At 41.9% G+C, this 15,707-nt stretch overlaps 1 protein-coding gene across 1 annotated transcript in view; it reads left to right on the top strand.

Annotated features, from left to right (window-relative positions):
• Positions 1-15,707, top strand: part of commd10 (COMM domain containing 10) — a 57,777-nt gene that overhangs the window by 3,115 nt on the left and 38,955 nt on the right. Inside the window, exons 4-5 of the mRNA XM_061071512.1 lie at positions 176-331; positions 2,668-2,778. Coding sequence (XP_060927495.1) covers positions 176-331; positions 2,668-2,778 — 267 coding nt within the window. The remainder of the gene's footprint in view (positions 1-175; positions 332-2,667; positions 2,779-15,707) is intronic.

Here is a 15,707-nt window from a genome sequence, read left to right on the forward strand (position 1 = left end):
GAGCCTATTTCTCCAGCAGGGGTCACTGTTGTATTGTGAGATGTTATGTTGTAGCACTGTTGAGTGTTAGTTGTATATAGAAAAATTGTTTTAAAAGTGATCAGTTGTTGCTGTGAAACATTAGCAGGGGTTTTAAAATCCGCAGTAACTTGTCTGCGTTGTGTCTCCTCTGCAGGCTGTGTATCATAACGTCAGGCCGGCCTCTCTGCTGCAGCAGCTGGAGGCCGTTCTTCTGAACCCAGACAAGGCCGAGGTCTTCTCTCAAGCCTGGGCCACCGCTGGACCCGAGCTAGTGGAGAAGCTGAAGCTAAACATCTTTGCCCCAAAGAAGGTACCTAACCCCCGCCCCCCACACCTTCGTGACACCGTTTCCACCACAAGTGGACTGTTTCTTAACCGAAGCCAGATGAATCCAGTCCCAGACGGAGTGATTCAGGCGGCTCTTCTCACTGTTCCATCCCTTTGAACTGATTTGGTGCGACGTTGCTCTGAGCTGAGAATCAGACTCTCCGTATTTAAGGATGACCTGCTTTCGTGCGAGTTCGCTCCAGCTGTTAGTTTGAAAAAAAGGGTCCTTTCACAGCTCACACTATTTGTCAGAGTAATTTTGAAACGTGTTCCTCTCTATTACTTTATTAAGCGGTGACATTTCATACAGTGCTCCTTTCAAACTCGAGGGAATTTACGATCTAACGCAGAGTAAATGCGCATCAGTCACATTATGCAGGAGTTGTTTTCCGCTGCCAAACTTTCCAAACACCTCACCTGCCTGTGTCTCACATGTCTACTCTCCGATACACCCATGAATGTGTCGCTGGCAGCAGAAGGCCGTTACAGCCGTTGATCTTCACGACGACCTCAGCTACTGCTTTGACTTTGGGCAATGATCAAGTCACACAAGAGACTGTATAACTGACATGTGGCTGTTTTCTATTCCATTTTCCATTGAGTAGAAAGCAGGATTTAGTAGTTTGTCTTTTACAGGATTGACACCTTTGCCATTCAGGAAACAGTAAAGACACTAATTGCCACCTTGTTGTTTATTAGCTGAATAAGTTATTAGCTGAATAAGAGATGTGATATCATTTTCACCGGTTGTCTCACAAGTGACACCAACAATTAAACACACGCAGGCGGTGGTAAGAACAGGGGAAAGCAGTCTCAATAAGACCTGCAAGTATTTGCCAATTTATCAAGTAGTTTGCTAACAGAAAACATTTTTTCAAATGTGGAGATTCTTTGTCATCTCTGGGTTTTGAAAACCTATCACAGTGACAAGTGATGATCCACAAAATGAATGCATGTTACACGTCCTGTATTATTTGGTTTCATAAATGCATTTTCAAGTCCACAAAGAAATAACTATTTGAACAAAACAACTCAACGTAAATCTATCATCAGTGTAAAGTATATTTTCCGTATTAAATCAATATTCTACTTACAATCATACTTTATATTAAATCTTCCTGTGCATATATATGTGTGTGTGTGTGTGTGTGTGTGTGTCTAGAAATATATATTCTTGCAGTATTTTACAGATTATTTACAGAGACATTAACATATCGTGGAGCAGTAAAAACAGAACAAAATAAGAAGGGAAATTAATTGATGAGTTACTCTTTTCTTTTTAGGTTCGACAATTACACTGCATTTTCAAATTTAACTTTGTAGTTCAGTTGATTGATCGTTACAGATTTATCGTTTCAACAGTATTTATTTGCGAACACTGAAAGTCTTAAGTAACACATCATAAAGTTGTGGGGCGTTTATTCATGCTAATGTGGATTGTTGTTCCAGTCGTGAATAATGTGTCCCGGCCCTTCCTCACCTCACACCTGTCCTCTGCTGCGGAAGCGTCCAGCCCCAATAAGTCACACATGGTTTATTATTATGGCCTCTCTCTGCATCGTAAAACACTTAACTGTCCTGCCTTGACTCTCCACTGCTCATCTATCACACTGCTTCAGCTGACTGATGAGGTAGTGCTCAGTAAATCAGCCGGTGGATTGGTGAGTTTGGTGTTTTGGAGGCATTGCAAGTTTCTTTCACATTTACAGATGTTGGAGAAAAGTTAGGATGAGAGAATGAGAGTCTGACAACTTAGACTTTGACGACTACACAAAGTTTTACGGGAGTACCAATAGATAATAACTTTTGCATCTTTATCTACAGCATTTAGTAAATTTATTTATTTATTAGCGATATGAAGAAACTCAATCTACACAAATTGTCAAGCAAAAATGCAAATGGTTTACAGGTTCACAAATTTGACAATTTTCGCCTTTTACATTTACATCTTACATTATGCATGTTTGGATTTGGCACTGTCCACCCAATGATCGCTGGATATTATGATTATTTATTGAGGAAAATAATTACGAAAATAATTGTCAATTCCTGGGATCTATTTGCAATTTCCTTATAATTATAATAAAGTTGATTTATATAGCGCTAATCAAAGAACAGCAAAAAGTTTAGGTCAAATCATACACGAATGTATTCAGAAATACTGTTCGTTCCCTTATTTTGTGGAAATTGCTACTTTTTTAGTTTGTCGTTGTCTTTAAAATGTTAAATAAAAAATATATCGCGGGCGTTTAAAAGTCAAAGTTTTTATCACAGCTATGTTACTTTGAACTAAATCCTGGTGCCATGTGTGTTTTTCAGCTGGATTTTGTAGGATGGCAGTTAAACCTGCAGATGGCCCAGTCCAGCCAAGCCAAACTGAAATCTCCCAGTGCCGTCCTCCAACTGGGGCTCCGCAAGGAAGACTCCGAGGTATGAACACACGCACACACGTACGGTATGAATACACATGTCGAGTATAATTTTCTTGCTTTGCTTCTCTTATACCATCAATTATCTGCTGTGAAAACCAAACCACTGTAATCAGAGACGTTTCCTGTGTCTGTGCCTAACGACGAGCGTCTCCAATCTGTCCCTCTTTCTCTGTTAATAGATGTTAATCCCACTGGTGTCTGTGTTGACCCAGAGGTGGATTCACATCTGGCTCCAGAGTAAGTGTAGTGTAAAGACCAGAGATCAGGGAGCTTGTTATCTGAAACCTCCAGGGTTTCTCTGTTCTCTTGAGAGACTCACTCTGGAGCTAGAATTGGATGGTGTGTGCATTTATTGCAGGGTCTCATTGTAACTAGCACTGAACTGTATCCATGCATTCACAGTATCCAGGCTTATTTATAATATGTTATGGATTTAGTGTTGCTGTCTGCAAATGACTGATAATTAAATGGTTTCCTTATTTATATCCCAGTCTTTGCATAGAGATACAAATGCCAATTTAAAACAAAGTATTGGATTGATTATTTTGTGCAGCATTCCAATGAAGCATAGTCTTAAATATTTGTATACTAGAGGAAAACACGAAGAAACAAGATGCAATTATGGTTTTAACTTAGATTTCTGTTTCTTCTCATTTATATTCAGTAGAGTTTGTTTGATCCCAATTAGCTAATGCTATGCAGTTACTCTAAGACTTCTCCCCTCACTCATTTCTCTCTTAGCCAATGGGCGGTGGTTTTCTCTTCGACACACAAGTTCTTGTTTTCTTTACACATTTAATGATTTTCCATCTGAGAAGTATGTGATTTGTGTGAAATATTTCATCTAGACTTTACGTATCGATCCGTCTGACAACCTAAACATGAGCACAAGCATAGTGAGATTACGATTAATCAATTGCTGTTGATGGTTTGACGAATATATTCCACATGATTGCTGTTTGTTCGCATGGAAACTGAATTTTCTCAGTTATGATTCTCAGGCTTTTGACTGGTGCCTTTTTTTCACAAAATGCTGGGACTGATTGCCTCCCGAGCCTGCATAGTGTTGTTCCAGCTGACTAGTCAAGTGTCTTCCTTGCTTTGTGCTGGCTCCCTGGAGAGTGTGGGCTCAGCCTAAACGTGGAATTAGCCATGACATATTCAAATTGCCGCTGTTTTAAATGTGGAGCCTATAGGTGTAATCTTTAAAGAAATGTTTTTCTTTATCTTTGTGAATGTGAAATCAGACGGATTTTTGTTGTTGTTGTTTTTGAATATTTTCTGCTCTGTTTTCCCAAGGCTAGCAGAAAGAGGCATTAATTTATTTAAATCCACTTACACGATTCCCCTTGTGGGAGGATATAGCTGGGGGTCTAACACAGGGCTCGTTAGGAGAGCGTAGGGATAAACTTCAGTGAACGTCCGCAGTGAGACTGCAGGAGGCACTGTTGTCTCACAGTTTGCAAAAGCTTCCCTCCAGCAGTGAAGTACCTGAGAGATGGATACGACCCCTTGTTTCACTTGGTTCACTTTCAACCATCGGTGTTCCCGCGATTACAGTAAGTTTGTTTTCCTCCAAACTGGCAAAGAATAGCTCAGTGCAAACTGTCTGCATCGTCAAAACACTGCGATGGCCAAGGAGTAAATTCGTTATGACTAGAAGCAAAAATTCTGCCTCGTGTGTCATGCTAATTACAGTGCAGATTTATAACCTCCCTCACTGGGAAGGTAAAACTGCAATTAGGAGAAGTTGGTGGGATTGAAGGTGACGGAGGAAGGAGGAGATGTTGGAGGGGGGGGGGGTATAAGGATGTAAGGGACAGGAGGTGAAAACTATGAAAAAGGACGGAGGGAGAAAAATAATGAAGATGAAGATAATGAAGGAAAGAAAATGAGGAAAGGAAAGGAAGGCGAGGGCGGTCGTCTGTATAGTATTGATTGCTTGACCAGCCAGCGTCCTGCTTCACTAGGACGCATTCGGAAGAGCCCGAGGGGGGGAACACAAGGGAGCATCACATTACCCCAAACAATGTGACATTCAATATCTACTGTGCAGTGGAGAAAATACATATTTAGAGACTTCTGTTTGGGATATTTTTTCTGTTTTCATTGAAATATTTGTGGCAGGGATTTTCTTCCATGACATCGTCCGTCTGTGCCTCCAAACTTGCGTAGAGAGGACATACGTTCAAATTATAGATCGCTGTTTCTGCATCGATGAAGCAGTCATCCCACCCAGAAGAGCTGCTGTTCCCTTTAACTGAATATGCACTGGGTTCAGCAGAGAGTCGATGTACCGTGCAAGCAGTGCAGTACATCATCTGCACACAGGTAAATGTCCTCTCACTCACCCACTCAATGTTTCAAGAGTGACGTCTCGAGCGAGGACGGGTGGAAATAGCCTCAATCGTCGCAGATATACGAGACCTGTTGCGTAGTTTGTTTGGCGAAGCAGCTGAGACCCAAAAAAGACTTGAGTGATCTGCTTCCAGAAAGAAAAGAAAAAGTTAGAATAGAAACAGGATCTCAGCACGGGACGGAAGGAAGACGAGCGTGCAGAGGGAAGTTATAGGAAGGATGAAGAACAGAGGAGGAAGAAGATGAGGAAAACAGGTGACAGAGAGATGACATTGAGAGAGAGAGGATGAAGAGGAGGATGGGGGAGGCGACAACAAAGATGAAACTTGGGGATTTTAAATTTCTCCTGCAATTCGCTGTGTGAATTTCACTATCTGTGGTGTCGGTAATAATAGTAGCATGTGGGATGTCTCTCTACTTCAGGCAGTTGCTGTTATTGATGGTTTGTGGAGTTTCTCATTCATCAACACAGAAAATAATCACCAGTTATCTGTGCTTTCATCTGTATTTTAAGAGACTGTTTTCTAAGCTCACTATCTTCCCCACAAATGGCCACTGTTAGTTATTTTCATGCTTCACATCCCTTGAAATCATAAGAACACAATCTACCCATTTAATTTCAAATCCTGTTTGCAGAGGTTTGGTCGTTGTGTGATGAAGCTGTTATACATATGTGCTAAACACTAAAGAGCCAAGTGAAGAATGCACCCGTGTCTTCTTTCCACTAGTATAAGTAGCAGAGCTTCAGATGCACTTTGTATTTGATCTTAGGTTTTAAAATATGCTACATGAGCTGAAAAATTATTCATTTTCTATGTGTAGTTGTTTAGGTTTGCAGTTAAATCACAAAACACAGAACTTAGTAACCAAAAGTAAAGGTGTATCTTAAAATAGTCTTGAATAAAGGTTTCCCTGTGCTGCAGTCAATTTTCTACCACTTTCAACATGACTTAACAACCTAATTTCCTTACTTTTCTTTACTATTCCTCCTTTTATTTCTGTGTTTGTCACACTCACCGACTCCGGTCACAACATTCATCGGACTTCACAGATTTGATTGGCTGACTGGCGTGACGAGAGATAATTTACAACGAACGCAATTGGTCTGTGAGTTTCCTGGGCCACTAAACCAGAGCCATGAAGGCTAGAAACACTCTGTCAAACCAGGACAATTTATTGTTCTAGTTCTGGATCCAGACCCGGATCCAGACCCGGTTAGAACCTCTGTTGTATATAATGGATCTCAGCATTTACAGGGCTACTACAGAGTATTTAGCCACAAATGAACAAAACCAACCGTCACTAATTAACTCAATTGCACCATTGATCTGTGCAGTGTAAAGCTCAAGGTGTAGTATATCACAGACACAAGAGAACAAATAAACTGTGTGATGGAGACAGAATGAGGCTTTTAAATGAGTTGATATCACTTTCTCGTACCGCACTTGAGGCAGCGGTACCACAATCTGCCTTTGTTTCAAAAAGCTGCGCTGATAAATCATTGGGGGCAAAGCAAGATAGCGCTTGTGGGCACCATCGTGGACCACAGCTGACACAAGAGCTGCCTTATTCCAGAATTATACAACAGGCAGGGATCCCACATCACATGGAGGAAGTTTCCAGTGGCCTTCGGAGGGCAAAAAGCCCCAAAGGGAGTCGTCTGGCTCAGTGGTCCACAACCTTTTTGGAATTGGAAAGGAGATATGAAAGTCATCTCATGTCCCCCCCCCCCCCACGAAGGTCCTGTAGTTCCAGTAGCTGAGAACCTTTTCAGGTTGGGTAGTTTGAATAACCTTTAGAGGCCTGAGGAGACGAGACTGTTGAGTATTCTTTAAGAATAATGCAAAGATGTTTTATAAATAAGGACCAGAAACTTTTGTATTTCTTTCTTTGATCTTGACCCGCCCCCCCCCCTTAATTTGTGCATCCCTGATTTGTTTGACAATAATGGTTAACAGACGAGTCATACTGTACTCCATAAAGAGATACTTAGTGGAATAGAGGGCTGGCTGGCTGGCTTTCTTTGTCTCTTTCCGTTCCCTCCATCTTTCCCCTCTGTGTCCCTCGCTGTCATTTTGTCTCTCATTCTCCACAGTATCCATTTTCCCTTTTAATCATAAACATGCAAGCACACACCCCTACGCCGCTCTAATGAGTCTGAAAGTTGAATTCCCTCGCCAGTCGCTGTCGTCTCCATCTCCCTCTCAGTCTCTCTCTCCCTCTCTCCCTCTCTCCCTCTCTCCCTCTCTCCCTCTCTCCCTCTCTGTCCTGTGGCATCAGAATGAGCCACTGCTCCACCGACCATGGGTAGGGTGACATTTATAATACAGAACATCCACTTGCAAGTCAGCCGACCGCCGATTTCAATATTTATTGTAGACATGCCAGGCCACAAAGGCACGGGGGTAAGAGCTAGTGAGCTAATGTAGCTACTGCATGCTGGCTCCAACTTCAAAGTATCTCTGCAGCTGATAGCTTCAGACAGATTTGATGAGAGTTGATAAAGCAAAGCTCTTGAGTTTCAAACCACAGAAAGCGAAAAAAATATATACATAGTGGGGCTTTAAGACAAAATCCCAAACAGATTTTTCTCTTTTTAAATAGAATATGTTAGACAGACTGAAAAAAGTTGCTTAAATATCTTTGCCAAGATATTTTGGCTTAATTTCTTGATAGTGGGAGGAGGTGGAGATGTGTCGTCCATTTTTATTTAAAGTCTAGGGTTCACATTTACCTTCATAGCTATGGTCAAAAGTCTCCAATTAACCAAACCCCAATGGACTGTGGGAGGAAGCCAGCGTACCTGGGTAACATCCACACAGACAACATCACTGGAAGGCTCGGGTCGAACAGCGATCCCCACGAAAGACTGTCTGGTGCAAAAGTGCACCTCCCTTTCACCCAAATATCACTAACACAATATATATTTGAACACAGAACCGTTAACAATGTATCATTAACTGTCAATTTCTCCTGATGAGAGAAAACATTTGTTCTTGGTGGATATAAAACCAAAATATTGTTCAGTTCACGTTGGACCTTAAGAAATACGTCTGGAGTTATACTTGATACATTTTTTTTCCATTGGAGCAGCTATGATCTGTTGCATCATAGCTACCATTGATTGTGCTTAAGTGCTTCTTAATTGTCGGATCATATTTCTGCCGGATCTGAGTGTCTGAGCATTTTTTTTTTACCTTTATACATTTGCATGACTTTCTGCTCCTTTTCCGTTAATCCCCAAAATACATTTATTACCATGTAATTCTTTTTTTTTTGTCTTAAACACGAGTGAATCTTTTATTTGTTGTTTTGAAATTTCTGTATGAAGTTGTCCCCAGCTAGTTCAAAATTTTAAGCCAACTAACTCTAGTTGGTGGGAACCTGCTTGTTTTTTTGTTATCAAAGCATCAGACATGAAAGACTTCTCTCCTTGTGATTCTAATTTATTTTTTCTCTGTTTGGGCTTACAGCACCAGCGCTGTAGTCACAGAGGAGCGGAAGCTCTTTTGTTTGAAAACACACAACAACTCACACTTGCATGGAAACGTGCTTACACCCACATGCACATTGAGCCCTCCCAGTTGAAGGCTGTGACTTTATTTATTAACACTTTGTGATGAGGAACGCGATTAAACATCCCGTTTTGACTTCAGTGAGGAGGTGCTGTGATCAGAGGCTCCCTGAAGGTCCCCCCCCGCCTCACGTGTCTCCGTCAAAGCGACATCGCCAGCAGCAGCAGCAGCAGCAGGCCCCCCCAAACTTTGAACGAAACTCAAAGCTTTCCTCTGAAGAGTTGCGTAAAGCCCACTCTCTGCCTCCCACATGCTCTCGCCCTGTAGACCCCACAAACAAAACACCCCGAGTACATCCAACCTTTTCATTTATCATTTCGGGGATTACACCAGCCGATCAATATATCGGAGGGCTCCGATGTAAATGCTACCAAGTTCAAATCCTCCACACCGATCCACCCACCAGCCAGGGAGGACAAAGGCAGCTTTGTCTCAATCTCTACTTGCCTTGCTCTACATGTCCCGAGATGCTTTGTCGCTTTGTGTGCACATCTTTTTAAGGGTCTCCCTTTCTCCCTCCATCTCTCTCTGTCTCCTTCTCCATCTCTCGCTCGCCCTCCCCCTTTCCCACTGGTGATTTGTTTTTCTGCTGTGGGATTTGGGATCCCATTCATTGCGGGCACATTGTTCGGCTCTTATCCAGTCCAGAGAATGGGACTGTGGGTGCTCTCGTCGCTCCCCTCTCCTCCTCTCCCCCTCAGCTCCTCGCCACCCCGCTCCTTGCTCCTTGCCATAAGATGATGTCATGGCTTTTATTTGCTCTGGGGGTACCCATTGATTTTCTCTCCCTATTACACACTCTCTATATCTCCCTCTTCCACTCACCCCACCTCCCCCTCTAACCTCCACTTCTGTTTTTCTCCACGAGTCCCTTTCCCAGATTCTTTAGCCTCTCAAAAGGCGCCTGGGGGATTTGGGGATGTTTGGATGTTGTTCAGTACACCCACGGTACATGCTTGACACCCAGATAGCGAAGCCATCAACCCCACAAATCCAACTGCAACTGCCATTTAAATCTCATTGATTTAACATCCCTCTTTTATTCTCGCATCTCCCACTCCTGTGATCAGCTTTTATTCCTCTCTCGTTATTCAGCCTGTTTTGTTTCACACGCAGTTTGTGAAATAATCATTAATCCCTCTGATAATGTGGTGCCATTTTGCCATAGCCGGTAGCGATGGTAAAAGGGTGCTTAAGACTGGGAGTTTCAGATGTGCATGTGGTTTCTTTTTTTTTTTCTTTTCTTTTTTTCCCTCTTCATTTCAGTTTTTAGTCAGAGTTTATTTCAGAGAGGCTGCTTCGCCTCTTGGCTGAACTATGCCGGGGTGAGAAATCTATTTCAGTTTAAACAAGATGCACTGATTGCAGAACCATGCAGCCAAATCACATCCATTCATTCCTGTGAAAGTTGGCTCATAAGCATACGCAGTGTAAAAAGGCGTCGGGTTATTCATGCGAATGCTAATATTCGTAATAAAGCAGCTATATAATCATGTCATGTACAGGTATTCATTTGCGTTATTTATATTTTGATAGCATCCTTTGTTTTATGAGTTGTGCTTCATTTCACATTGACAGCGGTTGTCTTTGTCTGCTTGCCTGGCGCTGTGACGGGGTGTAATGGCAATGAAAGGATAGGAGCCATAGGCATCTTCCCTTGAAATAATGATTATAATGAGTGGGTTGGAGCCTGGCACTGTTGTCATCCCACAAGCAATGATAGGGCACAGAGTGCTTCCTCCGCCTGTATCAACAAATTGTCAGCAGCGTCAAACTGATCACCCAGCCCCTTTGATGTTAAACTGGTATTTGACGGTTTTGTTGAAAGCTAAAGTCTTGCTTTAGAAAACTGTCTTAAGGTTCATAGTGGCATGTATTCGGTATTGGGCTCATTATTATTTTTACAGAATCTGAAAGTATCTGAGTTTTGGTCCTGATACTTTTTCCTATATCTTACATTGTGCATTTGGAAACTTTCGACTATGTTGTTAGAGAAGCATTTGGAAAATAGAAACAGCTCCAGTCCTCAGCATTTGCACAGGATTCCTTCAAACACAGCACTGTCTGTTGGTCTCCTGAGTTTTGGCAGCGCTTAGAGCAGAATACACAATTACTGTGGTTATGCATGAGAACGGAAGGAAATAGTGGTGAAATGTAAAAAATTCAATTGAGATTGCAGGTAAATCATGATGCCATGTGTTCATTAAGGCTACTTCCACACCTTCATTGATGGTCTGGACCTTCAGAACCATTTGAACTGGTTCATTCACAAGCCAATCAGTGTCAAGTGGACGCAACCCACATAGCTGATGAAAACAGGAAGTACATATGTCGAACAGCAGTCTGTATGGCGCCCCCTTAATTGCATCAAATGTAAACAATATAACATAAAAGCCATGAACATTTGTGGTGCACTGACTTCTTATTTTGAGACGAACTGATCAGCACGTCAAAGAAATGGAAAACGTTTTTGTCTCTTATAATAACTGCGACATACTTGTTGCTGCAATATATATGTGAATTTGAGTTCTTTCAATTTCTTCTGCCTAATTAGAGGGACAACTGAAACTCTCCCTCTCTTCCTCACTCTCTCTCTCTCACGCACACACACATTTTTGTCCTGCCCGCTCTCTCCTTGTGTGGGAGAATGACAGTGTCTACATACCATCGGGGCAAAGGCTGGCTGCCTTGGCGATCCTCGCTCTGCCACATCGTGGAAAAACCCGGCCTTACAGTTGTGAACAGGAGCTGCTACTCGTCTTGTGCAGGCATTTTCTCTCTCTCTTTTATACACACACACACACAAATACAGAGCCACACAGAGCTCAGTTGCCCATGACCCCCGACTCAAACCTTGTGCCAACCTAATACATTAAAATGCATACTGTTTCAAAATGGAGGCCTTGGCTGAAGGGGTTGAGTGCCCACTTATCCCAGATCCTGGCCCACCGATGGTTGGACAAGGCTGACACTACAAGATGTTGCCTAGCTTTGGCTTTTATTTAAGCCACCCCACACACATTTAGAAGATTAAGGTTTGACACAGCTTTTTGAGGCGTTGTTGGAGTAAGCAGATTCTAAAGTGAATAGGAAGTTTGGCCGAAGAAACTTTAGTTTTACTTATAAAACACAAACAGAGCCATAATCTCAAATGGATATATCTGATATTAGTTCACACGGTGTGTTCAGTTCAGCACGGATCCGTCACAGCTTTCTGTTGGGAAAATCGACAGAGTTTACAGGCTTGGCAGCAGTGGCTGGAACATGACAAGGTACCATCTCTCTGTCTCCATATCAGGCAGCGGTAACTAACTGCCACCACCATAATCATCCTGTTACGGCTCGCACACGGCCCGTGTTCCATGACTTGTTTATCTTAGCGCTCAAGCTGCTGAGCGTCTCCTCTCGCCCTGGCACTGCGATGTGGAGCTTCCTGATTTAGAACTCGCTTAAACAAAGATTTATTTTTGTTTATAAAAAGACAGAGGAATGAATTTGAGGGAAATTTGAGATGGTGAAAAAAAAATCATTTGTTTTCTACCACAGCTGTTAGAGTTTGATAGAAGGTGATTATCCTTACAGCACATACACCCCTGCAACTTGGTGGATGAATTCAAATTATGGTCTTACATTGTGGAGTTGACATTGAAAACAGAGGCAAGGTTAAGAAAAGTTCACCTTCACGTCTTTCTCTGACTTTATTTCATTAGTCAATGAGTCGGCTTAATTACAGGTGTTTTAATTGACACATTACTGTAATTATGTTGTCCACTTGTGAGGCGGCACAAGTATAATGTAGTGAGTGAACAGCCTGGGACTTAATGTAGCCTTCGTTAACAAGTAGCATTTATAAGCCTCAGTCACACAAATATTTGTGCACTGTTCTATCACCTGAAATAAGAAGATGTAGTATGTAGTGACATCACTGAAAACCAGGGTTTAAAATCGACCCTGCTGAGACGGTGCAGGAGTTACAGCCGGGCAGTAAAATGACAAGATTGTCTGTTTAAAGCATAGACTGTAAAAAAAGATGGACGACATGACAGCTCACCAAAAAGTGAAGCCAAATCATTTTGATTACCCCCTGGTGGCTGGCAGCGGTATAGGTCATAAATAGGAACAGACATATAGTGCAGAAAGCTGGCGACTTATCCAGGGTGTAGCCCACCTCCGGCCTAATGTCAGCTGGTGGCTCCAGATCCCTTGTGACGCTGAAAAGATCAATTCAAATTCAAAACAACTGTATTTGTCTCCAGAGGACAGTTCTAAGCTGTATTGATACTGGATGGATGGATCTAGTGCAGTGAAAATGGAAAACCAGACAATAACCAAGACTTTCAGTAAAAAAAAAAGTAAAGCCAGCTGATCTTGATCACCCCCCTGGTGGCTGCACAGGCCATAACCTGGCTGCAATCGCTCTAATCGGTCTTCAGTTGTATTCGTTCACTGTGAAAGCAAACAAACTTTTTTCTAATTCAGAAGCACAGTTCCAGAAGCTGTTCACCCCGCTGAGAAGACATTTTCTTGTTGGTGATGCTTTTAATATGAAGAAACAATAGTCCGAAATGTTCAGATTGCATTTGCTGTAACTTGACACAGCTCTGATAAAAACACTGAGGCAACTTGAATCCAGTAGGATAATGGCAGGCTTCTGCACTAACAAACTAACTACTCTATTACGTAATCGCTACATAAATGCTTTGATTGCTGTCAGAAACACAATTTTATATAATAATAAAATAACAATAACGACTTTGAAAACACATTCCTTACCAGTAGTTGACATAAGGCACCATTTTGTTGGCACTGTTATTCTACTGAGGGCAGAACAAGAAGAACAAGATATTTTGTTCTTGTTTTGACGTTTACATGTGGACACGCTTTTGGAAAACAACTAGCAAATGTTTGCCTCTCATGTTCAAGGCATTTCAGGTGTACCCTCCTCATCAGTGTGGGCATGGCCTAAATTCAAGAGCTGAAATCCTTGTAAACAGTAAGCCTCAGATAAATAGTCTGCAGAGGCAGCGCTCCCTCTGCCCACGGATAAACTGCCAGCTGTAGTCGTTCCAATTCAGGGTTCGACAGTTTTTAGGTGCTTAATGTGATTTGTCTCCTTTCAGGGTTTGCACCCTCCATCTCTGAGGTGTGGGAGGTGTGAACAAACAAAGTGAAAGCACCAAGCTACTTCCAGCCATTTCCTGATCTTCTTAGTCAGGTCCCATATAAATAAAAAGTACTGTGTATTCTGCTTTTAAACTTTTTAAAATCAGTATTTTCCTCGGCTTCTCTCCCGTGATTCAGCTTTATTTTTTTCTTCCTGCGTCTGCTGTTATTTCCTCTCTTATCAGTTTGTTAGTGGCCGTGTCACTCTTCATACTCCATCTCTTGATTAATGTCCCTCTTTCTGATTTTCTTCAATCTTCACATCACTGTAAACATGACAAGTCTGAGTACCTGTTGCTCGTTTGATTTTCTCTTCAGATATGGAAACCAAAAAAATGACTTTGATGATTAAATGATTTTCAGAATTGAAATAAAAGATCTTTTCTCTTTCATGGTCAAAAGGGGGTGAGTGAAATAAAAAAAAATGAATAACAAATAATAAATAAAATTGGCAGAAACAAAAAGTTATTTTTTTTCTATTCTGGGACTAGAATTGGTTATTTGTAAGTCTAGAACAACAGATCCAGGATTATCAGACACTGTTGCTTTATTGCAGGATAACAAATCTCCAGAAACCTTTTAAACTTCAGAGTGATTCACAGATGTCTTGCTGAATGTGACGTCACTTCAAAAGCCCTAATTTGACGTTTCGATGCTGACATATCTTGAACTGTTTCTCATTCCGTTGTGCACATTTACATGTGAAGTACAACCCTCACAACTTCTGCCCTCTTCCTGCTGCACTCCGCTGGATTGTTGCTCACAGTTTGAGTTGAGGAGAATGAATGAGTGGAGGAACATACCGTGTGTGCAGTTGGAGAAAGAGCTATTTTTGGCTGCTCTAAAGGATGAGTCACAGTGAGACATGAATAGATAAGAAATGATCCTTCCATCACTTATGAAAAGCCACTCTTTCCTCCATGTCGTTGCCACATCCGAACCATTCCTGACTATCATTATCTAGCCATCTCTGCAATCACTTGTCCATATATTGACCAAGCTCACTCTTTTCATTTCCTCCCTCCACTCAGGTTTTTTCTGCACATCTTAATCAACACAGCCCTCCATCTGCTTGGCTCATTTGTCTTTGCGATAATTGGAGCAGGCATCACATCGAGAGCAAAAGCCCTTGACAATTTGTGTGTTGAGCGCACCACATATGTCACCCGCTATTAAGAGTATGTTGCATTTTAATTACAGAATATACATGTCCCACTATAACGGAGGTGCCAAAACTGAGGCTCGTGGGATCAGGTGTGAAGGAAAACCCTGTGGAACCATCACAACATCTCAGTGCACCGAATGAATAAAAGCAACACCATGTCCCATTGATTTGATCAACTGCACGAAATGTGATAGCCTGTCGGATGCTGTTTGAAACAGACACATAATGTCAGAAGATAAGAGCAGCTGCTGTGTCCTTAAGAACATGTGTGTGTTTTTTTTCATGAACCTGCTGTAGGTTATGAGCTTAAAGTACAAATTATTTCCATTTCCATCCTGATCAGATTGTCTGATTTGTTTGAAGCCCCCTCTCCGTCGTGCAAAATTGTCAGCACCCAGCTAATTTTGTGACTTTCCAAAACCGAAAAAAAATCAGTGGTTTGCTATTTTCCGTGTGCACAAACAAGTGAAAAGGCACGAATGCCTTTGAGGCAAGTTTGTGCAGATAATACAATTTGAGCAGCTCATCATGTGCTTGCTATTTGCAACAGCCATAGAAACTTTAAGACCGTAAACACTGTTCACTTGAGACATGGTCCGACAGCACTTCATCCCAGCTAGTCTGTTTCAATCCTACAAGTCTAAATATGTGAGAAAACAGTGACTT

This window comes from Limanda limanda, chromosome 5 (assembly GCF_963576545.1).
Source record: "Limanda limanda chromosome 5, fLimLim1.1, whole genome shotgun sequence".
Taxonomy (NCBI): domain Eukaryota; kingdom Metazoa; phylum Chordata; class Actinopteri; order Pleuronectiformes; family Pleuronectidae; genus Limanda; species Limanda limanda.